At 45.8% G+C, this 25,474-nt stretch overlaps 1 protein-coding gene across 1 annotated transcript in view; it reads right to left on the reverse strand.

Moving 5' to 3' along the window:
- Window positions 1–25,474, reverse strand: part of FHAD1 (forkhead-associated (FHA) phosphopeptide binding domain 1) — a 165,177-nt gene that overhangs the window by 109,524 nt on the left and 30,179 nt on the right. The window contains exons 3-4 of the mRNA XM_010850050.1: window positions 21,993–22,199; window positions 4,829–5,099 (exon numbers count right to left, since the gene is read on the reverse strand). Coding sequence (XP_010848352.1) covers window positions 4,829–5,099; window positions 21,993–22,199 — 478 coding nt within the window. The remainder of the gene's footprint in view (window positions 1–4,828; window positions 5,100–21,992; window positions 22,200–25,474) is intronic.

The following is a 25,474-nucleotide window of genomic DNA, read 5'->3' on the forward strand; positions in this document are numbered from 1 at the left end:
CCTGGGATGGGAAGATACCCTGGAGAAGGAAATGGCAACCCATTCCAGTATTCTTGCCTGGGAAATCCCATGGACAGAGAAGCCTGGTGGGCTACCATCCATGGAGATGCAAAGCATCAGACACAACTCAGTGACTGAGCATGGAATAAATGAATAGAAGGATGGACAGACAAAAATGTAACAAAGAATACAGAAATATGTTAATAGTAGAATTAGGAGGGGAGCTGTTCTCTTTAAAATTCTTTTTACTTTGCTGTATGCTTGAAAATTTTCACATTAAAATGTTAGGGAGAACTGGCTGAGTAATTTCTTAACTTGGGTTGTAGGTAAATGAGCGTTCCCTAGAGGATGATGATGTAAACTGTAGAGACAGGTTTCATATGCTCCTTAGTTTGTATAGTTTCAGAATAATAACTACTATTTGAGTTCTGGAACATTTCATGCAAAGATAGGCACAGTAAAGGACAGAAATGGTATGGATCTAACAGAAGCAGAAGACATTAAGAAGTGGCAAAAACATACAGAAAAACTGTACAAAAAAGATCTTTACGATCCAGATAACCATGATGGTGTGATCACTGGACTAGAGCCAGACATCCTGGAAAGTGAAGTCAAGTGGGCCTTAGGAAGCATCACAACAAGAAAAGCTAGTGGAGGTGATGGAATTCCAGTTGGTTTATTTCAAATCCTAAAAGACGATGCTGTGAAAGTGTGGCACTCAACATGCCAGCAAATTTGGAAAACTCAGCAGTGGCCACAGGACTGGAAAAAACCAGTTTTCATTCCAATCCCAAACAAAGGCAATGCCAAAGAATGCTCGAACTATCACACAATTGCACTCATCTCACACACTAGCAAAGTAATGCTCAAAATTCTCCAAGCCAGGCTTCAACAGTACATGAACCAAGAACTTCCAGATGCTTGAGCTGGATTTAGAAAAGGCAGAGGAAGCAGATATTAAATTGCCAACATCCGTTGGATCACTGAAAAAGCAAGAGAGTTCCAGAGAAACTTCTGCTTTATTGACTATACCAAAGCCTTTGACTGTGTGTCACAATAACTGGAAAATTCTTCAAGAGACGGGGATACCAGATCACCTTACCTGCCTCCTGAGAAATCTGTACGCAGCTTAAGAAGTAGCAGTTAGAAACGGACATGGAACAATGCGCAGGTTCTAAATTGGGAAAGGAGTACATCAAGGCTGTATATTGTCACCCTGCTTATTTAACTTATATGCAGAGTGAAAGTGAAAGTCGCTCAGTAGTGTCTGACTCTTTCAACCCCATAGACTATACAGTCCATGGAATTCTGGAGTGGGTAGCTTTTCCCTTCTCCAGGGGATCTTCCCAGTTCAGTTCAGTTCAGTCTCTCAGTCATGTCTGACTCTTTGTGACCCCATGGGCTGCAGCATGCCAGGCCTCCCTGTCCATCACCAACTCGTGGAGTTTACTCAAACTCATATTCACTGAGTCAGTGATACCATCCAACCATCTCATCCTCTGTCATCCCCTTCCCCCACCTTCAGTCTTTCCCAGCATCAGGATCTTTTCAAATGAGTCAGTTCTTTGCATCAGGTGGCCAAAGTATTGGAGTTTCAGCTTTAGCATCAGTCCTTCCAATGAATATTCAGGATTGATCTCCTTTAGGATGGACTGGTTGGATCTCCTTGCTGTCCAAGGGATTCTCAAGAGTCTTCTCCAACACCACAGTTCAAAAGCATCAATTCTTTAGCACTCAACTTTCTTTATGGTCCAACTCTCACATCCATACATGACTACTGGAAAAACTATACCTTTGACTAGATGGACCTTTGTTGGCAAAGTAACATCTCTGCTTTTGAATATGCTGTCTAAGTTGGTCATAACTTTTCTTCCAAGGAGCAGGTGTCTTTTAATTTCATGGCTGCAGTCACCATCTGCAGTGATTCTGGAGCTCAAGAAAATAAAGTCTGTCACTATTTCCATTCTTTTCATTGTTCCACTGTTACATTGTTTCGCCATCTATTTGCCATGAAGTGATGGGGCATCTGCCATGATCTTCGTTTTCTGAATGTTGACTTTTAAGCCAACTTTTTCACTCTCCTCTTTTATTTTCATCAAGAGGCTTTTGAGTTCCTCTTCACTTTCTGCCATAAGGGTGGTGTCATCTGCATATCTGAGGTTATTGATATTTCTCCCAGCAATCTTGATTCCAACTGTGCTTCCTCCAGTCCAGCATTTCTCGTGATGTACTCTGCATATAAGTTAAATGAGCAGGGTGACAATATACAGCCTTGACATACTCCTTTCCCTATTTGGAACGAGTCTGTTGTTACATGTCCAGTTCTGTTGTTTCTTGACCTGCATTCAGATTTCTCAGGAGGCAGGTCAGGTAGTCTGGTATTCCCCTCTCTTGAAGAATTTTCCACAGTTTGTGGTGATCCACACAGTCAAAGGCTTTGGTATAGTCAATAAAGCAGAAGTAGATGTGTTTCTGGAACTCTCTTGCTTTTTTGATGATAAAATGATGTTGAAAATTTGATCTCTGGTTCCTCTGACTTTTCTAAATCCAGCTCAAACATCTGGAAGTTCTTGGTTCATGTACTGTTGAAGCTTGGCTTGGAGAATTTTGAGCATTACTTTGCTAGTGTGTGAGATGAGTGCAATTGTGTGATAGTTCGAGCATTCTTTGGCATTGCCTTTGTTTGGGATTGGAATGAAAACTGATTTTTTCTAGTCCTGTGGCCACTGCTGAGTTTTCCAACTTTGCTGGCATGTTGAGTGCCACACTTTCACAGCATCATCTTTTAGGATTTGAAATAGCTCAACTGGAATTCCATCACCTCCACTAGCTTTTCTTGTAGTGATGCTTCCTAAGGCCCACTTGACTTTGCATTCCAAAATGTCTGGCTCTAGGTGAGTGGTCACAGCATCATGATTATCTGGGTTGTGAAGATCTTTTTTGTATAGTTCGAAACCAGGATCTTTCCAACCAGGGATCAAACCCAAGTCTCCCATATTGAAGGCAGATTCTTTACAAGCTGAGACACAAGGGAAGCCCTATATGCAGAGTACATCATGTGAAATACCAGGCTTGATGAAGCACAAGCTGGAATCAAGATTGCTGGGATAAATATCAATAACCTCAAATAGGCAGATGACACCACCCTTATGGCAGAAAGTGAAGAAGAACTAAATCGAGCCTCTTGATGAAAGGGAAAGAGGAGAGTGAAAAGGTTGGCTTAAAACTCAACATTCAAAAAACTAAGATCATGGGATCTGGTCCCAATGTTTCCATTTGGGAAACAATGGAGACATTGAGAGACTTTATATTCTTGGGCTCCAAAATCACTGCAGATGGTAACTTCAGCCATGAAATTAAAATATGCTTGCTCCTTGGAAGAAAAGCTATGACCAACCTAGACAGCATATTAAAAAGTATAGACATTACTTTGCCGGCAAAAGTGCATATAGTCAAAGCTATGGTTTTTCCAGTAGTCATGTATGGATATGAGAATTGGACTATAAAGAAAGCTGAGTGCTAAAGAATTGATGCTTTTGAACTGTGGTGTTGGAGAAGACTTTTGAGAGTCCCTTGCACAGCAAGAACAAGCCAGTCAATCCTAAAGGAAATCAGTCCTGAATATACACTGGAAGGACAGATGCTGAAGCTGAAACTTCAGTACTTATGGCCACCTGATGTGAAGAACTGACTCATTGGAAAAGACCCTGATGTTGGGAAAGATTGAAGGCAGGAGAAGAAAGGGATGACAGAGGATGAGATGGTCGGATGGCATTACTGACTTGATGCACATGAGTTTGAGCAAGCTCTGGGAGTTGGTGATGGTGAGCAAGCTCTGATGAATCTGCCTGCAATCCATGTAAAGAATTGTGCGGCAGTCCATGGGGTCGCAAAGAGTAGGACACAACTGAGCAACTGAACTGAACTGACCTGTAACCGACTGTGAACAATCAATTGAGATAACTCACTACCTTCAGAGTAGCCTAATAACTATTACTTGAATGGCTGAGTGAGGTGACTAGGTGAGTGGTCCTGAGGGAGACCAAGGGAGGGTGTGGGGCCACTGAGAGATCTGGGGACTCAGAGGGGTCTGGGGCTGGGACCCAGAGGACAGAGAATGGGACCTTCTTGACAGCAGCCACAGAAGAAATCTGGGAATCATGCCAGGGACTAAGTCGACCTAGCTACTCTGCCAGCGAGGCTGGTGAGGCTGAGAGGATGGTGACAGACAGGAAGTCTCCTCCCCAAATGCCATGAAGCCTTCTGGGGCGGAGGAGGGGGAAATGAATCCCTGATGGCTTTGTGTCCCCAAAGTGACCAGGCTGCGAGTGACAGTCCTCGAGATAACCAGCCTTAAATTTCACCGAAACGCATCAGGTGAGATTAGATTGAATGTATCACCTCTAGAGAAGTAATTTTCTCCATAAGCCTCTGTCTCCTCTAACTTGCAAAATGGTAATAAAATATTTAAAACCTCCGAAGGCAAGAGGGATTTCAGTTACCCGTATTTCTGTCAAAGTATATAAATATAGATTCTGATACACATTCATATATATTCATGTATATGTACAAACATACACACATTCATTGCAGAGGTACTGACTGATATGTGTGGATGGGCACAAAATCTGGAGGGATTTGTACCAAAAAGTCACAGGGGGCAGTCCAGATGGTAAGAATGAGATCTTTCACTGTTTTCTGTTTATCCCAATTGTTTTTTTTTTCACAATTGCTAATGTTCCACTTTAGAATTGGAGAAATTAAGCAAAAACTGAGCCCCTGTCCATGAGCCCATCCCCGAAGCCACCACGGAAGCTCCCCTGAGTACCTTGTTTGATGATGGGAACCCCGTGGGCAGTGCCGTCCATCATAAAGGAGAACATCTTCCCGCTGGCACTCATGGGTCGCTTGTGAGAGGCAGGCGGGACCACGGAGGGCCTGGGGAAGCCCTGGGACCAGCTCCTCTGCACTGGCACCGGCCGGACGCCCGGGTGGAAGGGGACCTGTGATGGCGAGGGTGACTGGTTCGGCTGCTGTGTGGTCCGAGATGGCTGTGGCCTGGGCCAAGGTGCTGGGCCCATCGCCCATGGGAAGGAGACCTGCAGGGGCAGACAAGAGGGTCAGGGGAGGTTACGAGCAGCTGGGGTGGTCTCCTTCCTTCTGTCCCAGTGACGTGATTGCTGTCCTAGGTTTCATCATATAAGTCACTTCCTCCAGGAAGACTTCCCAGACTCTCCCCAAATCTGGGATGGTGACCCCGCATGGGTCACCGGAACATCACTGCACCACCATTTGTTGGGTGCAGCCTTCATGCCAAGCACCCTGCCAAGAGATTTGCATCCATTACCTCACTTAATACACCTAACACTCTATGATGAGCCTGAGGCTGAGTAAGACCTAGTGACCTTCCCAAGATCGTAGATTTGGTAGTGAGCGGCTGAGCTGGTAGAACGCCATCTCTAAGACATAAGAGCGTTTTGTCTATCTTGCTCAACACTGTATCCTCAGCACCTAGAATAAACCCTTGGTACATACAGAGTAGGCCCTCAAATATCAGTTGAGGACTTCCCTAGTGGCCCAGCCGTTAAGAATCTGCTTGCCAATGCAGGGTACACAGGTTCAATCCCTGATCCGGGAAGATCCCACATGCTGCAGGGCAACTAAGCCCGTGCTCCACAACTACTGAGCCCATGCTCTAGAGCTCTCGAACCACAACTGATGAAGCCTGTGTGTCTAGAGTCCATGCCCTGCAACAAGAGAGGCCACGGCAATAAGCCCACACAAGGCAACCAGAGAGTAGCCCCCACACACCATAACTAGAGAAAGCCCGCAAACAGCAATGAAGACCCAGTGTAACCATAAATAAATATTGTTTTAAAAAGTACTGGTTGAAAGAATGAATTGACAAATCTCCGAGATTCAAGCCCAGCTCTCCAGGACCCCATGGTCTGCTTTCTTTCCATCCACACTGCGTGTCTTTCTGGCATTCCTACTGCATCTGTCCCCCAGAGCCAAGAGCTCTGGGGTGGCAGGCACCCCGGCTGGCTGATTAGCCTGTGACCCTCAACACCCACCCTATTCTTGGCAGATACTCCATACGTATCTATCGAGGGACCCCAGCAGAAGATGTTTGTAGCTACTTTCAACAGAGAGCACATCAAGCTCTATCTAAACTGGGAGAAGCAAATGCTGAGAGAGGTGCTGACACCTGGCTTTGTCTTGGCTTGATGCTGTCATGGTGGTTTCTCCCCTTGCCTAGTGGCTAAGACATGACGTCGTGAGTGCTACCATTTATTGTACTTTAATCATCTTCCTCACGATACGGGGAGGAGATCTCTTTATCCCCAGTTTACAAATGAGGCTGGGAGAGGTTAAGGCAGGAGTCCCCAGCCTCCGGGACCTAATGCCTGATGATCTGAGGTGGGGCTGACATAATAACAATAGAAATAAAGTGCACGATAAATGTAACGCACTTCAGTCATCCCGAAACCATCCCCCAGCCCACCCCCTGCCACCTGGGTCCTTGGGAAAATTGTCTTCTATGGAACTGGTCCCTGGTGACCAAAAAGTTGGGGGACTGCTAGGTTAAGGAACTGACCAAGCTCAGGTGATGGTGGAGGGGGTGGTTGGATTGGGGTCTGATGAGCTCTTTCCCTCTCTGTTTCTCTCTCCTTTCTTATCACCCATCCCCACCCCTCCCCCTAGACTCCTGGAAGAAAAAAGCAACACACTTTTCAAGTAAGAAGCTAAGTTTAAAGGTTCGCCGCCTGTGTGGGGTCACGTGTCTCTTTCCCCAGACAGGGAGACATAATGAGAAACAGGACAGAAGGCTTCCAAAATAGGAGCACTGGCAGACAGGACTTCCTAGAACTCCAGCTGGACTGCGTTCAAGAGGAAGTTTCTCCGCTCGCTTGGGCTCCCAAACCAGTCTTTTAGCGACAGCTTTTCCCAGCCAAGTCAAGAATCCGGTGAATTTCTCCAAAGGCTTTTTTTGGAGTCAGTGAGAGCAGTGTTCAAGGAAATTAAACTCCAATTGTCTGGGACACCTGGCCCAGCATTTTTTGGGGGGCTTCATCGGGCCTTAGTTGCATCACGCAAGATCTTTTGTTGTGAGTGGACCCTCTAGTTGTGGCGCGTGGGCTCTCTAGGGTGGCACTCAGGCTTAGTTGCCCTGCAGGATGTGGAATCTTAGTTCCCTGACCAGGGATCAAACCCCAGTCTCCTGCATTGCAAGGTGAATTCATAACCACTGGACCACCGGGAAGTCCCTGCTTAAGCATTTATAATGACATTGACCCTGGGCTTCCTTGGTGGCTCAGAAGGTAAAACTCCGTCTGCAATGTGGAAGATTCGGGCTCCATTACTGGGTCGGGAAGATACCCTGGAGAAGGGAATGACTACTCACTCCAGTATTCTTGCCTGGAGAATTCCATGGACAGAGGAGGGTGGCAAGTTACAGTCCATGGGGTCACAGAGCTAGACAAGACTGAGTGACTAACAGCCAGCCTCTAGGCCCTACTGAAACCTGTTTCAGGAACGGACTTGGTGGTGTTCCAGAACTCCGCTACCTTACACGTAGATTAGAATTTCTCTCCACTGTGGACACCTCTGTCTCTACCTACGCTCTCTTCCTTTCTCTCCTTTCAGAAGCTGAGATGCATTGCTCCTGCCTGTGCTGACTTCTCCATCCATCCTCTCCCTTCCTCTTCTCTGGGGCTGTCTCACCTCAATCATTCCTATCATTTTTTCCCATTGATTTAATAAAGTTTTAGCAAATGCATGGGCTGAAGGTGGGAAGGGGTAAATTCAAGTGTGTTTTCTCCTCTGCTAGCTAGAAAACAAATCTAGAGACCACAGGTAGTGGTGGAAGAACTTCCTTTCATGCTGGGATGCTCAGGTAGATGTGCCTCCCTGCCCACCTACTGCCAGGGTGCTAAAGGGAGTGGTCATATCTCACGCCTCAAGTGAGAACAGGCCAGAACCCACTCGGCCCTTTGGAAATTTCAGGAGTCTCTATCCCAATCTCAGTCCATTGCTGGGGGTGGGGCTCAGCCATCAGCCAATCACACTCCTTGGTGCACTGATTGGTGCACTGGTGGGGCAAGTGATCCAATCAGAGCCAAGGAGACCCAAGAAAACTTGGCTGGACACCAGGGTCTGGAGTGCCCTGGTTGGACTTACGAGTGCAGCCAGCACGAAGGAGTGGAGCCCAGACAGGAAGAGAGAGAACTTGTTTTTTATTTTCAAAATTGTGGTAAGTAACCTATGTGTACGTGCTCAGACGCTCAGTCGTGTCTGACTCTTTGCAACCCCATGACTGTAGCCTGTCCGGCTCCTCTGTCCATGGGATTTTCCAGGCAAGAACACTGGAGTGGGTTGCCATGCCCTCCTCCAGGGGATTATCCCGACCCAGCAATTGAACTCATATCTCTTATGTCTCCTGCACTGGCAGGAGGGTTATTTACCACTCCAGTTCATCCTAAAGGAGATCAGTCCTGGGTGTTCATTGGAAGGACTGATGTTGAAGCTGGAAGTCCAATATTTTGGCCACCTGATGCGAAGAGCTGACTCATTGGAAAAGACCTTGATGCTGGGAAAGACTGAGGGCAGGAGGAGAAGGGGATGACAGAGGATAAGATGGTTGGATGGCATCACCGACTCAATGGACATGGGTTTGGGTGGACTCCAGGAGTTGGTGATGGACAGGGAGGCCTGGCGTGCTGTGGTTCATGGGGTCACAGAGAGTCGGACATGACTGAGCGACTGAACTGAACTGAACTGAGCACCACCTGGGAAACCCAAAACGTTTATGAATAGGTTTAATAATAGTGGGTTACAAGTGAAGTGAAGTCGCTCAGTTGTGTCTGACTCTGTGACCACATGGACTGTAGCCTACCAGGCTTCTCCGTCCATGGGATTTTCCAGGCAAGAGTGCTGGAGTGGGTTGCCTTTTCCTTCTCCAGGGGATCTTCCCGACCCAGGGATCGAACCCAGGTATTCTGCATTGTGGGCAGACGCTTTACCCTCTGAGCCACCAGAGCTTGATTTTTTTTGTTTGCTGATTGCCTATGCTTAAGAAGGTAATGGGGAAAATCTTAACAGTGCAGATGATAAAAAAGTATGTCGTGCCTCAGCCATTATAAGTAGCACAAAAAATGGAGGGAACATTTCTCTAGTACTTGAAAACTACTATCTGATACAGAAAAAAAAAAAAAAAGTCACGTCACTGATGAATGTAGGAAGTTCCAATATCTTTCTTTTTTACTCGTATTACTCACAAATGCAAATATATCCAAAATACCCCCAAATATCCACCAGTGCTCAGATTGGGAACTCTCTTATTCATCAGTTACAACAAGAAATTGGCTATGGATACAAGGATTCAACGAAAGTCAATGAAAGCATTCTGTGAGACTCAGCTGGCTGTGTGGAATTTACAGGAAAGTGTACTGTATTTCTTGTTATTTGGAAAGAAGGTGTTACACATTCTTGATATCATTAAACCTTATGCTATATGTGTGCATCCTTTACATTTTTCAGAGAGCTGGCTGTTAAACATTTACTAGCCAGTTGCTGTCTGTGCCAGGCACTCAGCAGAGTGCCTGGTACTCACGGTAGGTGTTCACCACCGACTGAGCTGAACTGTTGGCAAAAGTAGTGTAAGTAAAAAGGTCTTTGATTCTGGGGCTGGGACAGGGGAGGGGGGAATACCTGCTAAGCCTGGAGAATCTCCTAACAGCAGAGAATAAAGAAGTGCCCAGAGCAAAAGCATGGGGAGATGCTTAAGGCCACGGCAACCAGCCTGAAAGAGCTCCCAGAGGCCGAGGCTGGAAGAATTTGAGCTACAAAACAGAAAATGAGGGACATCCCTGCTGGTTCAGTGGTTAAGAATCCACCTTCCAATGCAGAGGACACAGGTTCAATCCCTGGTCGGGAAACTAAGATCCCACATGCCATGGGGCAACTAAGTCCATGCACAGCAACAGGAGAAAAACCCTCATGCTGCAATGAAGACCTAGTGCAGGCAAAATAAAAATAAAAAAAGAAAGGATTATGACCCAGAGGGTAAAATATACTACGTCCATGCTGACATGGATATGTGAGTGAGTAAATACATAAAGCAGGGAGAAGAGACCATCTTCCTTACAGAAGAATCTAACACATGTGGATGTTGAGCTTAATTCCCACAGTCTGGAAGGGCCTGGGGGTGGGGGTGACAGGGCAGGGGGAGGAGACACACTGACCACAGCATGGAGGAGCCATGGATCTCAAAAGACAGGACAGAGACTACAGAACACAGTCACTAGATCTCAGAAGCTCAGGGAGGGGCTATTTGCTGCTGGGCAAATGGCTTTTTTTCTGATGCAGAAGCTGAAGCTCAAGTACTTTGGTCATCTGATGCAACTCATTGGAAAAGTCCCTGATGCTGGGAAAGATTGAGGGCAGAAGGAGAAGAGTGTCTCAAAGGCTGAGATGGCTGGATGGCATCACCAATGCAAGGAACATGAACTTGGGCAAACTCTGGGAGATGGTGAGGAACAGGGAGGCCTGGTGTGCTGCAGCCCATGGGGTCGAAAAAGTTAGACATGACAGGGCGACTGAACAACAACAACAAATGGCTTTTACTTCAACAGCTCCCAGGACGTCACCATAACTCAAAGTGGGGTAGTAATTCTGTGTCTCCAAGAAAAAGGTAAATTATGTTCGGGATTTTCAATGTGAGAAATCAAAATGATACATTCAGAACACAGCACCACCAAGTTGTACATTACTGCTAGGTTTTAGAACTTAAAAGAGGTCCCGGCACTTCGCTGGGGGGTGCAGTGGTTGAGACTCTGCCTGCCAGTGCAGGGGACACGGGTTCGATCCCTGATCCAGGAAGATCTCCGTGCCTCAGGGAAACTAAGCCTGTGGGCCACAACTACTGAGCCCGTGCTCTGCAACAAGAGAATCCAATGCAACGAGAAGCCCAAGCACCGCAACAAAGGGTAGTCCCTGCTCGCCACAACTAGAGAAAGCCTGTGTGTAGCAATGAAGACTCAGTGCAGCCAAAAAACAGAAAGAATTAGGTCCCTTTGAGCTGTTCAGAAAAATCATTCATTTGGATTTTAGGGTCAAAGGAGACCTGATCCATCTAATTTTCCCATTTTTTGGTAAATCTTCAATCTTACAGTTCTTTCTTTCAAGTTCTAATTAGCTTCCTGGTTGGTTCATAAAATGGGAAATAGAATCTAACCAGAAAACAGCTGGGTGTTTGCAAATAGCTTTCACTACCCCTAGACTTGACCTCCTTCAATTCAATTGACAGGCTGAATGCAAGAGTGAATGACCATCGACTAAGTAAAGAGAAGAGAAGCAGCAGTGTGGTTCAAGTTTGGTAAACCAGGGTGTGCTCTGCCAGAGGAGCCAGGAGGCAGCCACGCTGATCCCCAGATGCCTGGCTGAGTCTGGGTCCTGTCTTTCCAGGGTGCTAAGCCTTCCACCTGTGCTCCTGTCTCCACCTCCCCCAAGGTCGTCCATAGACATCTGGGGATGACACAGTCCTCAAGAGTCCTCCTGTTTGAGTTTTTGCTGAGGACCCTGTGCCTGAGACCATCTGCAGCCCCCTGCCCTCCACTTCACTGGCCATGGGAAGTTGCCTTTGATATGAAGCATGTGGTGGTCTCAGGATTTCTCATCCCATCAGCAGGTCCCCACAGGACGTGTAAGAGCACAGTGTAGATGAACTCCTAAGAGGTCAGGTTGGAGATGACAAAGCTTGACTGGCAAGAGGTTTTGTTCTGAAGGGGATCGTGTTCTCTGGTCATTCCCTCTACCACCAGCCAGCTCCTCAACCCCAGGTACAGTAAAGCCACATCCTTCTCAAGGTTGGCCTCTAGTCAAGATCCAAGCCACGCCGAGGAAGATGCTGGCTCTTCCTCTGGAGCTGCCAGTCTGGTGCTGATGGTGGCCACCTTCCTGCAGGTGAGGCAGCAAGAGTCTGCCAGAGACAGTGAAGCTGACAGAGCAGAGTCAGATTCCTGACCATCGCTTGGGCACCTGGGCCTGAAGCTGCAGCTTTTGGCCTTTTCAGTTACATAAGCTATTTTTTTTCCCCTAGGCTAGTTTAAGTTAGTTTTATGACACTTGCAACCAGTAAAATTTTCTAGACAATATGCTTATTGAGACTTTGGCATAAGCATCACTATGTGCTCTATGTCCTATGAACACTATGGTGAGACTCTGTGGTACTCAGAATGAAAGCTGTCACAAGTTGTTTGTCATGTTCAAATAAAACCCCACCAGTCTGTAATCACGCACCAAATTTAAACCTATAAAAGTAAAGCAGCAGCTCCAGAGAAGAATGATTTAAGACCAAGGAATCAATAATAAGACAAGTAGTAAAGTGCTGCCTAGAGAAACTTTGAACAAATAAATAGTTCTTCAGCTACAGCAGGCTTTGGACTATAAACCCAAAATTTCTTCTTCAGAAATTACCTAGGGAAGACATTCCACAGTTTTATTTGTTTATTTATTTCTGACCTCACTACTTGGCTTTCAGGATCTTGGTTCCCAGACCAGGGATTGAACCCAGGCCACCAGAGTGAAAGTGCCGAGTCCTACCCACTGGACTGCCAGGGAATTCCCAACATTCCACAGTTTAAAAAAAAAACAAACTTTCCAGTTGAAGAAACAGGTAAAACTTACAATATGCAGTAAACTTACAATATGCAGTAAAAAAAACTTACAATATATATAACTCTGTTATATATAATATACTAATATCTAGTATATTTATCAGATATATGTCAATGTAATTATACTATTACTATATATGCAAATTATACTTAGTATATATGCAAACACATGTATATGTGGATGTATATTTATTTATATTTGTTTATTTATGGCTATGCTGGGTCTTTGTTGCTGCACATGGGCTTTCTCTAGTTGTGAGTGGGCTTCTCATTCTGGTGGCTTCTGTTGTTGGAGAGCATGGGCCCTAGAGCAGATGGGCTTCAGTAGCTGTGGTGCACAGGTTTAATTGCTGCAAGCAGGCTTTCTCCAATTGCAGCGAGTGGGGGCTACTCTCTAGTTGCAGTACATGGGCTTTTCCTTGTAGCAGCTTCTCTTGTTGCAGAGCATGGGCTCTAGGTGCACAGGCTTCATTAGCTATGGCTTGAAGGCTCTAGAGCCCAGTGGGCTCAGTAGCTGTGGTGCATGGGCTTAGTTGCCCTGAAGCATGTGGGATCTTCCTGGACCAAGGACTGAACCTGTGTTCCCTGCACTGGAAGGCAGATTCTTAACCACTGGACCACCAGGGAAGTCTTGTTTGTGTATATTTAGAACCACATATTCCAGTTATTTTTTAAAGAGGTGATGAAAAAGATTGCTCAAAATCTGTTTTTTCAGCTCACCTATTTTTTGTTGTTGTTGTTATTTCTCAGCAAACTAAGTAAGCAATTAAGGAGCACAGCTGTCAGCACACAGTGGGGCTTAATCTGACTGAGTTCTTTCTCTCCAGCTTTCCCTCTATTTTTAGTTCTTCTTTCAGAAACCAGTAAAAGAGACCGTACAGAAATCAAGTAAAATAAAAGAGACCGTACAGTGCAGTGTTACATGCAGAGGCTAGTAAACATTTTCTGTAGAGCCAGACAGTAAATATTTCCAACTCTGTGTGCCATATGATGTCCTTCCAGTTTACTCTGCAGTTACAGCAGACAACACAGGCAATACGGAAATAAAGGGAGTACTTGTGTTCCATTTGGCCCTGGGCCATAGTTTGCCAACCTCTGGTTAAAGAGCTTGGGATCTGGCATGAAACAGAATCTGGTCCAGCTTCCCGCTCTGCTCCTTACCATCTGTGTGACCCTGACGAGTCTGCTATTTGTGTGCCTCGTCTGTAAAATAGGGATGAGGACAGCTATTTCTCAGTCTGGTGAGAAGCAGGTGAGACAGAGCACATGGAATGCTTGGAGCACTTCCTAGTCTATAATAAACGAGCATCAAACACTTGCCATCAGGTATCATCATCATCATCGAAAAAGAAAGAGGGCAACTAAATTTGTCCAGGAGAGACGAGGAAATGAGGGTTCGATCCCTGGGTTGGGAAGATCCCCTGGAGGAGGAAATGGCAACCCGCTCCAGTATTCTTGCCTGAAAAATCCCATGGACAGAGGAGCCTGGTTGGCTACAGTCCATGGGGTCGCAAAAGAGCCAGACATGACTGAGCACATATGCAGGACGTAGCAGCAATAGCCCCATAACCCTGGTGAAAAATTAGTGAAGCCAAACAAGGAAGCCAGTAACTGAAAATGCATTTTCTTCTATTACCAGCGGCTTTCGCTTTTACCCACATGATGGATCATTCCTTGTCAGGCATGTGAAATTGCAGGTTGAACTGGGAATTGTGAGACCTCCCTTAACCAGTGGGCAGTGGAGGAGCTGCCTGGGCTCACATGGCACCGTGATGCTTCATGCTATTAGAAAAAGCCTACAAGGGACTCAGGAGAGGTAGCTTTTAATCCTGGCTCTGGATCTATATGACTGATACCTAACCTTGGGGAAGTCACTGAAATTCTCCAGGCCTCAGCTCATACAATGATAGGGGTGGTCCCAGGGACCTCTATGAAAAAACTTAAAGGTGAAAGGGGATCTGTGATTAATGAGAAGCTCCTTGGCAGAAATTAAAAATAGAAGCTCAGAAAGGTAAAGTCAATTGCAGTTAGCATTTGAACTTGGGTCCATCAAACCCCAAAGCCTTTGCTTTTGATTTTATTCTGCAGAGCTTCCCTATGAAAACAGCGAGGAATAATGGCCAACAGAGGGCGCTCTTCCCGCTAGACATGACGTCATGACCTTGCAGGGACAGAAGACAGTATCCAGGAGCCACGTGGGAGAGTCTAGTTGGACTGGGGACAGGGCAGAACAGGCTAAAGGGAAGGCCAGTCACGGGCAATGATAGGGGTGGGAGCTCCTGCCAATGAGCCAACAACACCTTCATGGAACAACTCGACACGTTATTTGGGGCACCTCGCTTCCTTTTTCATTCTCGCTATTTCCATCAGTTTTGCCATACTTCACAACAGAGAAAGACACGATTTATACATTTGGGTGATGAGGGTTTCCTTACTCAGCTGCTTTATGAGAACACGGTCACTGTGACTAGAACAGCTTGTTTCTGTACCTCCTTTCCCAGAGTTCAGGAAGCACAAAGAAAGGCAGCTACCAACAAAACGCACGGTGCGGCAGGCACACCTGACTTTGTGACTTCAGTTTCCCACACCCGGTACTGAGACTGTATATTAATCAACGGTTGCTTCAGGGCATTGCAAACGGCCCTGCAGGTTACATCCTGCACAACCCCAGGGGGCACCGTCTACATGGACCATACTATGAATGGTGACTGTAGAGTAACACTTTCATGAAAGAGTTATGATTTACAGAGCATGATCCTAGGCATATGCTGGCTGCCGATGTACTTTGTCAAACGAGATTTTCTTTATAGTTTTCCATCTTCTATGTTATTCTATGGATAATTTATCTGAAAATATATCTGTCTGCTAGTCGGGGGAGGGCTTGGGAGGTTTCCTGTCCAAAGGAACACTTACAAGGGAAGCATCTTGGCTGCTACATGCTGGTTTGCTTGATTCTAACTAAAGTTGAGGGTGGGGACTTCCCTGGCAGTCCAGTGGTTAAGACTCCATGCTTCTAATGCAGGGGATGCAAGTTTGATCCCTGGTCAGGGAACTATTATTAATAATAGGATCTTACATACCTGCCATGCAGTGCAGCCAATAAATAAATAAAACTGAGGATTTTCATGTGTTTATCAGGGGCCAGACGCTGGACTCAACAATTTACATACATTGCCCACTTAATACCACAGTTGTTCCGTGTGGTAGGAACTATATTACAGAAATGAGGACTGAGGCTTTGAGAGAAATGACCTGGGTGTGTCCAGTATAAACGCCAGTACAAGAGCAGGGCTGGGACTGCTCTGGAGTCAGCCTGGCCTTGGGCATGTGCCCTAACCACGTGACAGCTGCAAACACATCTGGACTCCTAACCCAACCTGCCCCCCTCCCCAAAGAAATGCTGCCACAGTCCTCTCTCTTGGTTACGGTCACCACAGAGCCTGAAATAAATGTTCTCACTTGGGAACTCTTTGTCAGGAAAAGAACAGTTCCTATCACACTTAACCTGGGTGATATCAGGGCGGTCCTCCTGGGAAACTCTACCCTGGGAGTAGACACAGCACCCTCACCTGGGACCCGCCAGTCAGTGGGAAACAAGAACATCCAGGAAGCATGATGACTTCAAAGCATCTCTTAGAAAAACTAGGCCTTAAAATATTTTCAAAATTTTATTTATATTTGGCTGTGCTGGGTCTTCATTGCTGCGCATGGGCTTTCTCTAGCTGCGGTGTGTGGGGCTTCTCATTGCAGTGGCTTCTCTTGCTGCAGAGCATGGTCTCTAGTGCTCCCAGGCTTCAGCAACTGTGGCTCGTGGGCTCAATAGTTATGGCATGCAAGCTTAGCTGCCGCTCAGCACGTGGAATCTTCCCGGACCAGGGATCAAACCCATGTCCCCTGCACTGGCAGGCAGATTCTTAACCACTGGACCACGAGGCAAGTTCTGTATCTCAAAATATTTGATGAGAGATGCTTTTCAATACCTTTCCCTTTTCCCCCCTCTTTCTCTTCTTTTAAACAGTTCACACTCTGAGTTATCAGCAAGTGGGATTCATAGGGAAATGTTTATCAGTCCATAGGCTGCCCTCAGGTAGGCCTTGAGAAGGACCCCTCCACGAATAACAGCTTAGAGGATGCAAGTTTCTCAACCTGGGGACTCATCAGCAGAAAGCGTTTTTGAGAAGATGAGATGGGGGGAGAGTCCTGCAAGGTCACCTGGGCACAGTCAGGGAAACACCTGTGCAGGCAGTCACTGGAGGAACGAAGCAGGGCACAAGTGAGTGTAGAAACGAGAACGGAAAAAGTTCGTGTATATTTGAGTGACCGTGAAAGTATGCTTTGCTCTTTGTGAAAACCAATTAAGGCTACTGCTCCAGCCAGCAACAGACTAAATGGTTTTCTCCCTCCCTTTTTCTGCAAGCGGGGATAGAGTTTCATTTGTGCAGACTAGCTGTATGACCCTAGGGAAATTACTTAACCTGTCTGAGTTCTGGATTCCTTGTCTGTAAAATGAGGATCATGGGAGAACCCAAGTCATGGTTTGCTGTGAGCACGAAACGAGGGAAAGCAGGTGAATTGCTCAGCACAGTGCTGTCCACGTCAGCGATTCCTCCTCCTGCCGTACTGGTTTCTCTTCTTACAAAGCATCTTCCTTCTCATCTACTCAAGGTCAGAGATTGTCATCACTGTTTCCCATGCTTGTATAACAAGCACCTTGTAAAATAAAGTCCCCCTTCCATATCTGTACACCCACGTTCATAACAGTCTTACCTGAAATGGCCAAAAGGTGGAAGCGAATGGCCATGGATGGACAAAAAAAAACAAACAAAATGTGGTGAATACACACCATGAAACATTATTCAGCCGGAATGAACCTCGAGGACATCACACTAAGTGAAATAAGATGGTCACAAGAGGAGAAACCAAGTAAGAGTCTACCTATAGGAGGTACCTAGAATAGTCAAATTCATAGACACAGAAAGACTGGTGGGATGGGAGGGAGGAAGAGGGAGTTTTTATTTGATGGGTGGAGAGTTTCAGTTTGGGAAGATGACGAGTTCTGGAGTCGGACGGTGGTGATGGCTGCACAACAGTATGAATATATTCAATGCTACTGGACTGTACTCTTAAAAAAGGTGAACATGGTAAATGTCATATTTTACCACAGTTTTGAAAATTAAAGAGCAAACTAGAAAATGAAGTGCCTCCGAGGTTTCCCGACATTTGGGGTGATAGAAAAGGATGAAAATGTTCTGAAAGCAGGTTGTGGTGATGGCTATACATGTAAATGTACTAAAATTGAACTGGACACTTAAAATGGGTGAAGTTTATGTTATGTAAATTGTACTTCAATGACATTGGACACTGGTAAGCTAGAGGAGGAAATGGCAGCCCACTCCAATATTCTTGCCTGGAGAATCCCATGGACAGAGGAGCCTGGCCGGCTACAGTCCATGGGGTTGCAAAGAGTCAGATAACACAGAGATTGAGCATGCACACACAAAGCTATTAAAAGCAAGCAAACACACACACACATGCTGTGATCCAGAGGAAACCTTGGGGGATGAAGGATTTGTTTACTGTCTTGATTGTGGTGATGTTTCATAGGTGTACACATATGTCAAAGCCCATCCAGGTACAGATTTAAATGTGTATGTTAATAATATCTCAATAAAGCTGTGTTTTTAAAAGGCAGCACAGTATTCCCTATATAAATGAACTCCTTATGATTTATTAAACAATGCCCCCTTTTGAGGAAGATTTAGGCTTCAAATTTTATACCCCTATAAATGATATTTCAATAAATATCTTGGTGTGGAAAAAAAGAAAAAAAATGCAGATATCATTTGCTGCCTCCTTCTCCCTCCTCCCACTAAAGGTAAGCCAGAAAGTCAGAATTTCCCAGGGAGGGTGCCTGGGAACCTGTAATTTTACTGAGCATTCCTGAAAATTTCTTGTAATTAAACATGTTAGGGAAATATTGACTCAAACTTCACAAACTTGGATTTTCAGACTTAGGGGTCTGGAATCCCTTTTTCTTTGACCCCTAAACAACTCTATAAGTGTTCCATATAAATGATTCTAAATTTGGGTTTCCCTACTGTTGGGGGTAAGCTTGAGTGAATACATATTCCCAGGCCCCACTCCCAGGGAGGATGCGTATGGTTGCCAGATTTTGCATAAATAAATACATGAATAAATACATAAATAAAACGTGGGGTGCCAGAAATCTGAGTTTCAGACAAACACCAGATAACTTCTTCTAGCATAAGTTGTTCCTTGCAATATCTGGGACACACATGTATAAAAAAACACCTGTTTTTTAACTGGGCATCCTGTATTTTATCTGGGAACCCTAAGTATGAGTCCTTAGGCCTGGGCTGAGCCTCAGATCTGCACTGTGGGTCTGCTCCCCACATGGTTCTGATGAGGGGATCCCCAGAACCCGTGTAGAGGATCCTTGATTGGATCAACACATGAGGGTCAGGAGCCCCTCCTCAGGGCGGCCAGAGGACCCTGGTGTATCTCACCAGAGAGCACCTTTAATACTGGTCCAAGGAGGAAAAGGAGGCTGGGCAGCAGTGGAAGAAAACTGTCCCAGATCTGCAAGGCTGAACGTGATGGATGTGGCGTCACTGCCCCTGAAGCCGGAGGGACGCTGCTGATCTCAGAGTGAGTATTTAGGGCTGCCTATGGGACCCACACCCCAGGAGTCTGTCCAGAGTCTCTAAGCTTTGTTTATTTTTATCTAGTCTCGTCCCAGAAAGGATTTTACACCGAGGGGGTCTCAGTCCACGCAGCACTCTTGGTGGCGGGGGTGAGATGAGCACACGGTCTCTCTGGGACACGCACGACAGGCGTTTACTGCGTGCTCCCAAGGACCGGGCACTGGGCTGGGGCTTTGCAGTTATAACCATCTCTTTCAGTCCTTGAGACAAGCCTGCAAAGACATTACTGCCATTGGCCCCATCTGTAGGTGAGGAAATGGAGGTTCTGAGGAGTCCAGTGGCCTGTGCAAGAGCACACTGAGTGCGCCAGGGGCAGAGCTGGGGTTCTGACCCAGGCCCGTGTTGCTAACCACCCTCCATCCTGTCTCCCTACTGAGCTTTGATGGGCGAGTTTTGGGTTACGTTCTGATTAACCCGGGGCCATACTTTAGGTCCTGATCCAGGAACATTTCTGATCCAAGGTGTGAGGACAGTTACCAGGTGTGGAGTGTCTATTTCCACCAGACACTGATTTTGACTTTTTACACATAGATACTGAAGGGTTATGGTCGTGAGCAGTGAGTTACACTGGGATTCGCTGTTTCCAAAGGAGAGGAAGTCAATCTGGGACCAGAGACAGGACTTGATCACTCGGAGCTTTTGTGTAGCAAAGTACATGTACACCCGTGGCTGATTCACATCAACGTATGGTAAAAACCACCACAATATTGCTAAGTAATTAGCCTCCAATTAAATGAAACAAACCAACAAAAATATAAAAGGGATAGACAAAGCTTCTGAAACAGACATCAGAAGGGGACAGAAAGAGTGCCCCCTTGCTAGTTGTAGGCAAGGCATTTTATACCTGTTGTGAAGTCGCTCAGTCGTGTCCGACTCTTTGCAACCCCGTGGACTGTAGCCCGCCAGGCTCCTCTGTCCATGGGATTCTCCAGGCAAGAATACTGGAGTGGGTTGCCCTTTACTGCTCTAGGGGATTTTTCCAACCCAGGGATCAAACCCACATCTCCTGCACTGCAGGCAGACGCTTTATCCTCTGAGCCACCAGGGAAGCCGCAAACTGCTAATCAGATAAAAGAAACACCTCAAGACTGAGAGAGTTTCACCAGGCCCCTCTCCTACAACATGCGTTTTGAGACAGCATTGGAACCAGGGGTGTCATCTCTGGGCATCAAACCATTGACATGAATCTTGAAGAAAGGCAGATTCCAAAGCAAATACATAGTTTCATTAGCACAGCTTAAGAAAAACATTTCCATAAGAAAAACACATTGGTTACTTCAAGGTTTGAGAAAAGTTAAGTTCAGGCATAACCAGGTGTCACCATGAAACACAGGATTAGAAGAAACCTCCTTTAATTTTGTATTGGTGTTCAGTCGCTCAGTTGTGTCCGACTCTTTGTGATCCCACGGACGGCAGCACGCCAGGTTTCCCTGTCCTTCACCATCTCTGGGAGCTTGCTCAAACTCATTTTCATTGAGTCGGTTATGCCATCCAACCATCTTTATCCTCTGTCGTCCCCTTCTCCTCCTGCCTTTGATCTTTCCTAGCATCAGGGTCTTTTCTAATGAGTCAGTTCTTCGCATCAGGTGGCCAAAATATTGCAGTTTCAGCTTCAGCATCAGTCCTTCCAATGAATATTCAGCATTGCTTTCCTTTAGGATTGACTGGTTTGATCTCCTTGCAGTCCAAGGGCCTCTCAAGAGTCTTCTCCAACACCACAGTTCAAAAGCATCAGCCTTCTTTATCCAACTCTCACATCCATACATGACTACTGGAAAAACCATAGCTTTGACTAGAGGGACCTTTGTTGGCAAAGTAATGTCTCTGCTTTTCAACATGCTGTCTAGGTTTGTCATAGCTTTTCTCCCAAGGAGCAAGTGTCTTTTAATTTCATGGCCGCAATCTCCATCTACAGTGATTTTGGAGCCCAAGAAAATAAAGTTTGTCACTGTTTCCATTGTTTCCCCAACTATTTGCCAGGACGTGATGGGACTGGATGCCATGATCTTAGTTTTTTGAATGCTGAGTTTTAATTTTGTAAAGAGAAGGGAAAAAAAACGTCTACCATTTGCAGATTATTTCCTCCTGCCACTTGGGGACCTCTGGCCTTCCTAACAAAGCTGTTAACCCTTTCTATACTCTCTCAATGCCCTGCACCGTTGATAATACCCAGACCCAAGCATGCAAAGAACCCTGGCCAAGGTCTCAAAGCTGGGAAGTTGTAGAGCACTGATCTGCCTAAAAATGAAGCATCCATCTCTGCATCTTCAAAAGCACACACCTGCTTTCCATCTCTGCTTGCAAGCTTCACTTTTCAGGAAAATGCACTAGTTTTGGGCTGGTTGCTAGGCGACTCTTGCTGTAATTCTGAGAAATTCCCAGTAGAGGGCGCCGGGATTCGCTCCTCCCTGGGACCCACCGGATGGGTCTGACCTTCATAGAATTGGGTCCTGTGGCTGCCAGGGTGTGTGTAGCTGAGGGCAAAGTAATGCGCTCTGGACAAGCTCCACCTTTGGCCGCATCTGAGCCCCGAGCTGCACAGAAGGTACCTCTGTCACCCAACCTCCACCCCGCAGGGGCCTGGACTCACCGAGGCTGGGTTTTCGATGACCAATTCGTAGGTCAGCCCTCCAGTCCCGAACCTCAAGAGGTCTCCCGGTAAGAGCTTCACAGCCACGTTCTGAATGTGGCACTCATTGACAAAGGTACCGCTGCGGGAATTGAAGTCCTGGAGAACAAAGCTGCCCTCGGCCTCATTATATTCGATGAGCGCGTGATGGTTGTCGATGTCTGCAGACTGCAACGGAGGAGGGGGACAGTCAGAGCCAGGAAAGCGGGAATAACGAGGCGGGGCTTAATGCTTACTAGTGCTACTGACACTGGGTGCCTCAATGCGCTAATGGCTTCATCTGACTGGATGGTCACTGCAGTCCTCCTTTTAAGGAGGATGCTGAAGTTCAGAGAGGTTACGTGACTTGCCTAAGGCCACACAGCAAGTGAACAGAGGGCCATGGGCTTTGTCTGACACCAGACCCAGAATAGGTGCCCAAGTTGTTGGACAGGGAGTCAGGCACCACAGACAGGCAAGAGGGAACTTGGGGGAACTGGTCAGGAATTGGCCAGTCTGTATTTCTATGATCCCACGAGTATACTTTGGGTTGTCCTAAATGGCAAGACAGCATAAATGGCCCAACACAAACCAGAAAGGTCAGCTGGCAAGTGACTCAACTATTTACTGCAAGTGTTAAAGTGAAGGGGAGGTTTTATAATGATTGTTGTTTTCATTTGTTCATTCTATTCATTTTTAGAATAACACGTTTTTCTTAACAATGCAGAAAATGAGAGCTAGAGAAAAACATACAGAAGACATTAAAATCACTTAGACTCTTGTTCCCCAGAGGCAGGCACTGTCTGAACACAGCGATTCACATCCTTCCAGTCTTTTTCCTATGTTTACAATCTTTCTGTTCATTAAATTTTATTTTCTCATCTTTTTCTTTTTTGTTAATTTATAGCCTACTAATTTCTTTATTTTTGGCATGGCATATGGGATCTAGTTCCCCCACCAGGGATTGAACCTGCGCCCCCTGCATTGGAAGATCAGAATCTTAACCATGGGACCACCAGGAAAATCCCACAACAGGTTTTATAACTACTTTTTAAAAGCCTTGGTTTTCCCATGTGATTAATTATTTCTAGTGCTTCTTAAAAGCTAATCAGAATTTATCTAACCAAAGATGATCTGGTTTTCAGTAGGGGCCCTGGTGTGACCACACTGCCGCCCAAAAGAAAGGGATTTCAGACAGTGAACTGGCCGTGGGGGCAGAGGGCTCCTATGCAATTTCAAATAAGAGTGAGCAAAACTCAGCACCAAGGAAGAAATATCACATTCCACCCACCTGGGTGCCCTGGACTATGGGCTGCAGGGCATATGTGAAGTCTTCTGTCTTTTCAGCACGCTGCCTATGAGCCATCCACTCCAGCCTGAGACTTCGCAATTATTTTCTAAGTTAATTCTTCTCAGAGTGCCTCACTCAACTTTCATACAGAGTACTTGGACTTAGAAATCCATATTAACATCCCACTTATATTATATATACATCCCACATCTTCACAATAATCCAAAGGGGCACTGCCTCATTTAAACATTTCCCTGGTGGCTTAGATGGTAAAGAGTACACCTGCAATGTGGGAGACATGGGTTCGATCCTTGGATTGAGAAGATTCCCTGGAGGAGGGTGTGGCAATCCACTCCAGTATTCTTGCCTGGAGAATCCCCATGGACAGAGCAGCCTGGTGGGTTACAGTCCATGGGGTCACAAAGAGTTGGACATGACTGAGCGACTGAGCACAGCACAGATAGTTGATTTACAATGTGTGTTAGTTTCTGGTGTATAACAAAGTGATTACATTACACACACACACACATAATATATATCCTTTTTCATATTCTTTTCCATTACAGGTTAGTACAAGATTCTGAATATAGTTCCCTGCGCTATGCAGTAGGTCTGACAGTTCCTGACTTTTTAGATGAGGAAACTGAGGCACAGAATGATGAAGTGTGCCCACAGTCAACCAGCTTGACTTGCCTAGCTTTGTACCCAGGTTTGCCTGATTCAAATGGCTGTGCCCTTACCCACTTTGCAAATTCCTACCAATCACTTTGACTTTTAAATATTGAATCACAAGAAGAAAGCAGGAGTAGCTACATTAATTTCAGATAGAATCGACTAAAGCAAGGAAGGTTATCAGGGATAAAGAGAGGTGTTATATTATGATAATGGGATTGATTCTCTAAGATGATGTAACAGTCCATCATTACATGTGCCCAACAACAGAGCATCAAAATATGGGAGACAAAAACTGATAGAGCTGCAGGAAGAAACAGACGAATCCATCATGACTGCTAGAGACCGCAGCAGCCCTCTATCAGTAATGGGCAGACCCAGCCCACAGAGAATTAGTAAGAATAAAGTTGAACTGAACAGCACTGTCAATCATCTGGATCTAACAGACAGCCACACAACTTCATCCAACAACCAAGCACACATCCTTCTCGAGCTCATGTGGAACACTCACCAAATAGACCACATTCTTGGCCACAAAACATCAACAGATGTAAAGAGAACAGAAATTACACAAAGTATGTGCATACCAGACCACCTGACCTGCCTCTTGAGAAACCTGTATGCAGGTCAGGAAGCAACAGTAAGAACTGGACATGGACAACAGACTGGTTCCAAATCAGGAAAGCAGTACGTCAAGGCTGTACGTTGTCACCCTGCTTACTTAACTTCTATGCGGAGTACATCATGTGAAATGCTGGGCTGGAAGAAGCAAAAGCTGGAATCAAGATTGTGGGAGAAATATCAATAACCTCAGATATGCAGATGACACCACCCTTATGGCAGAAAGTGAAGAACTAAAGAGCCTCTTGATGAAAGTGAAAGAGGAGAGTGAAGGAGTTGGCTTAAAACTCAACATTCAGAAAACTAAGATCATGGCATCCGTCCCATAACTTTGTGGCAAATGGATGGGGTAACAATGAAAACAGTGACAGACTTTATTTTCTTGGGCTCCAAAATCACTGCAGATGGTGATTGCAGCCATAAATTAAAAGACGCTTACTCCTTGGAAGGAAAGTTATGACCAACCTAGTTTGGTTCAGTTCAGTCACTCAGTCATGTCTGACTCTTTGCGACCAACCTAGATAGCATATTAAAAAGCAGAGACATTACTTTGCCAACAAAGGTCCATCTAGTCAAGGCTATGGTTTTTCCAGTAGTCATGTATGGATGTGAGAGTTGGACTATAAAGAAAGCTGAGCACCGAAGAATTGATGCTTTTGAACTGTGGTGTTGGAGAAGACTCTTGAGAGTCCCTTGGACTGCAAGGAGATCCAACCAGTCCATCCTAAAGGAGATCAGTCCTGGGTGTTCATTGGAAGGACTGATGTTGAAACTGAAACTCCAATACTTTGGCCACCTGATGCAAAGAGCTGACTCATTTGAAAAGACCCCGATGCTGGGAAAGATTGAGGGCAGGAGGAGAAGGGGACAATGGAGGATT

Source organism: Bison bison, unplaced genomic scaffold (assembly GCF_000754665.1).
Source record: "Bison bison bison isolate TAMUID 2011002044 unplaced genomic scaffold, Bison_UMD1.0 scf7180017864289, whole genome shotgun sequence".
Classification (NCBI taxonomy): domain Eukaryota; kingdom Metazoa; phylum Chordata; class Mammalia; order Artiodactyla; family Bovidae; genus Bison; species Bison bison.